Here is a 2,009-nt window from a genome sequence, read left to right as displayed (position 1 = left end):
ATTCTCGAATCTGGAAATTCTGAAAACAGTGTATAGAATGATGTAACCTTTTTATGCGAGCTAGTATTCTACCTACGAGGTAGTTATACCTACATTAAATAATAGATGAGCACTCAAATAAAAAATTGTGCATACATAAGAGTAGGTTTATGTATAAGTGCCTGGTGCGGTGTGCCTAATTATTTACTTAAATGTAAATTTCTACTAAAACCCACTTGAATCATTATTATGTAAACAAAGTTTTCAGCAAGTTAGTCTTTTTCGTTAAGTATTACTTGAGAACTAAGAGGATAATGCAAATAAAATAGAAACATGATTGTGAACTAACTTACTTATAATGTGACAAAAGGAAAAAAAACTAAATTTACAAAATATTTTTAATTAAAAAAATACATAATCTGATAAACATATTTTTTCACTTATTCATTAGTCAGCAGTAACCACCTCATCCACCTTCACATCCTGTGCGTCCACAGGCACTTCTTCAAACAGTTGCTGCTTGAACCCCACAGCCAGGATGTAGGGGTCAACGAACGCACCAGACCCCTCCGCGTGACGCCTCTTCAGCTCAGCCAAGTAGCGGTCGTAGTAGCCCCCCCCGTGGCCGAGGCGCCACCCGGCAGCGGTGAAGGCTGCTCCTGGAGCTATGACTAGATCTAGACCGCCTGGAATGGATAGAAGGTTCGTAAGTACTTATTGTTTTCATGCTGAGAAGCAATTTGAAAGCGCCTTCAATGAAAAATACAGCAATTGTCCATTCAAAAGCTATTGGTAAACTAAAACGGCCAGGCGCTGTTACCGTTATCAAGGGCGTCTTCTCTCACTACGTCCTTCGCGTGTTGTTTGATACCCCAGCTGGTCTCAGGCATGGCTTCCAGGTCACCCGGTAGTACTCTCAACATCCTCATCTTCCCCTTAGAGTACTGGGGAACGAAGGCGGCGTCCCCACGAGACAGAATGTCACGAAGAATCGGCTCAGTGTTTACCTCTGAAGGTAGACTTAAGAAAAGAGCAATTCGTTTGGCTTCCTTGTATTTCGGATGGCTCAGTATCTGTAAAATGTTGTAAGAAGTTGTTTTGTTAGTTAAGTATGCAAGAGAGTGAGGGAGTAATTTAACTTGTCAGTTGAAAATTACATTCTCATAATATGGAACTGAGAATCAGGTAAGTAGTTAGGTATCTACATGTTTACATCTACAATATTGGTACACAGTGTACTATATCAATTACATGGAATATTATTAACTAAAACTGAACTGCGAGCACGTAATTATGTAAATTATGTGTGGGTATTTGATCCACGTATGTAAAGTATATTTTTTACTTACTTTGTCCCCAATAACTTTAGACTGACGCAGTCGATCCTCTTGAGACATAGAAGCCAATATTTGATCAACCACTTTTCTGAGTGCGACCTTCTTTACATTAGGAACAATTTTTCCACTCATTATGTCCTAACGTGACTTTTTCGTCTACAAAAAACGATTTTATTCTATTACCGACACAAGATACTTCTTGATTAAACGTCAAGTTACTGTGAGAACAAAAACAATGAATCTTATTGTTGTTATTGGTAATGCTTACAAGAGTAGCCAAGATTCCTAAAACACTGCCTTGCATGAATTAAGATAAATCCGAACCCGTCATAAAGTTCAAGCTGTAAGGTTATATTTTGAGATAACCAGATAATAAAGTTAAATAGGTAAATACCCTGCTCAGTGCGCCTAACTGCATATTTTAGCAATTAGTAGAGAGATGGGTACTTCTTGCAGTGATGTAAGAATACAATACCGCATAGTAAATGCCATCGATAGTCAACGATGACTTTTATGGAATAGTTGGAAAATTAAAATACGATTCAGCTAGTGGGATCCATTCTATTCACAAATATATTTTTTTCTTTATCATTATCACCGTACGGTAGCAGGGAAGACCTTAATCGTATTGGTGATATTACAGCATAGAAGGGTACTTCCCCATACTTCTATCATCATCATCATCAGCCTGTC

At 38.1% G+C, this 2,009-nt stretch overlaps 1 protein-coding gene across 1 annotated transcript; it reads right to left on the bottom strand.

The window, feature by feature from the left end:
* Positions 1 to 359: 359 nt before the first annotated feature.
* On the bottom strand, positions 360 to 1,615 carry LOC105384685 (5-formyltetrahydrofolate cyclo-ligase). Its single transcript, XM_011554959.3, has 3 exons — positions 1,329 to 1,615; positions 800 to 1,052; positions 360 to 665 (listed from the first exon to the last, which is right to left on the bottom strand). Exons 1-3 carry the CDS (start codon positions 1,446 to 1,448, stop codon positions 427 to 429), a joined length of 612 nt encoding a protein of 203 aa, XP_011553261.3. The 5' UTR covers positions 1,449 to 1,615; the 3' UTR covers positions 360 to 426.
* Positions 1,616 to 2,009: the final 394 nt, after the last annotated feature.

The sequence above is a fragment of the Plutella xylostella genome, chromosome 12, assembly GCF_932276165.1.
Source record: "Plutella xylostella chromosome 12, ilPluXylo3.1, whole genome shotgun sequence".
Classification (NCBI taxonomy): Eukaryota; Metazoa; Arthropoda; class Insecta; order Lepidoptera; family Plutellidae; genus Plutella; species Plutella xylostella.
This window is presented reverse-complemented; position numbering and strand designations above follow the sequence as displayed.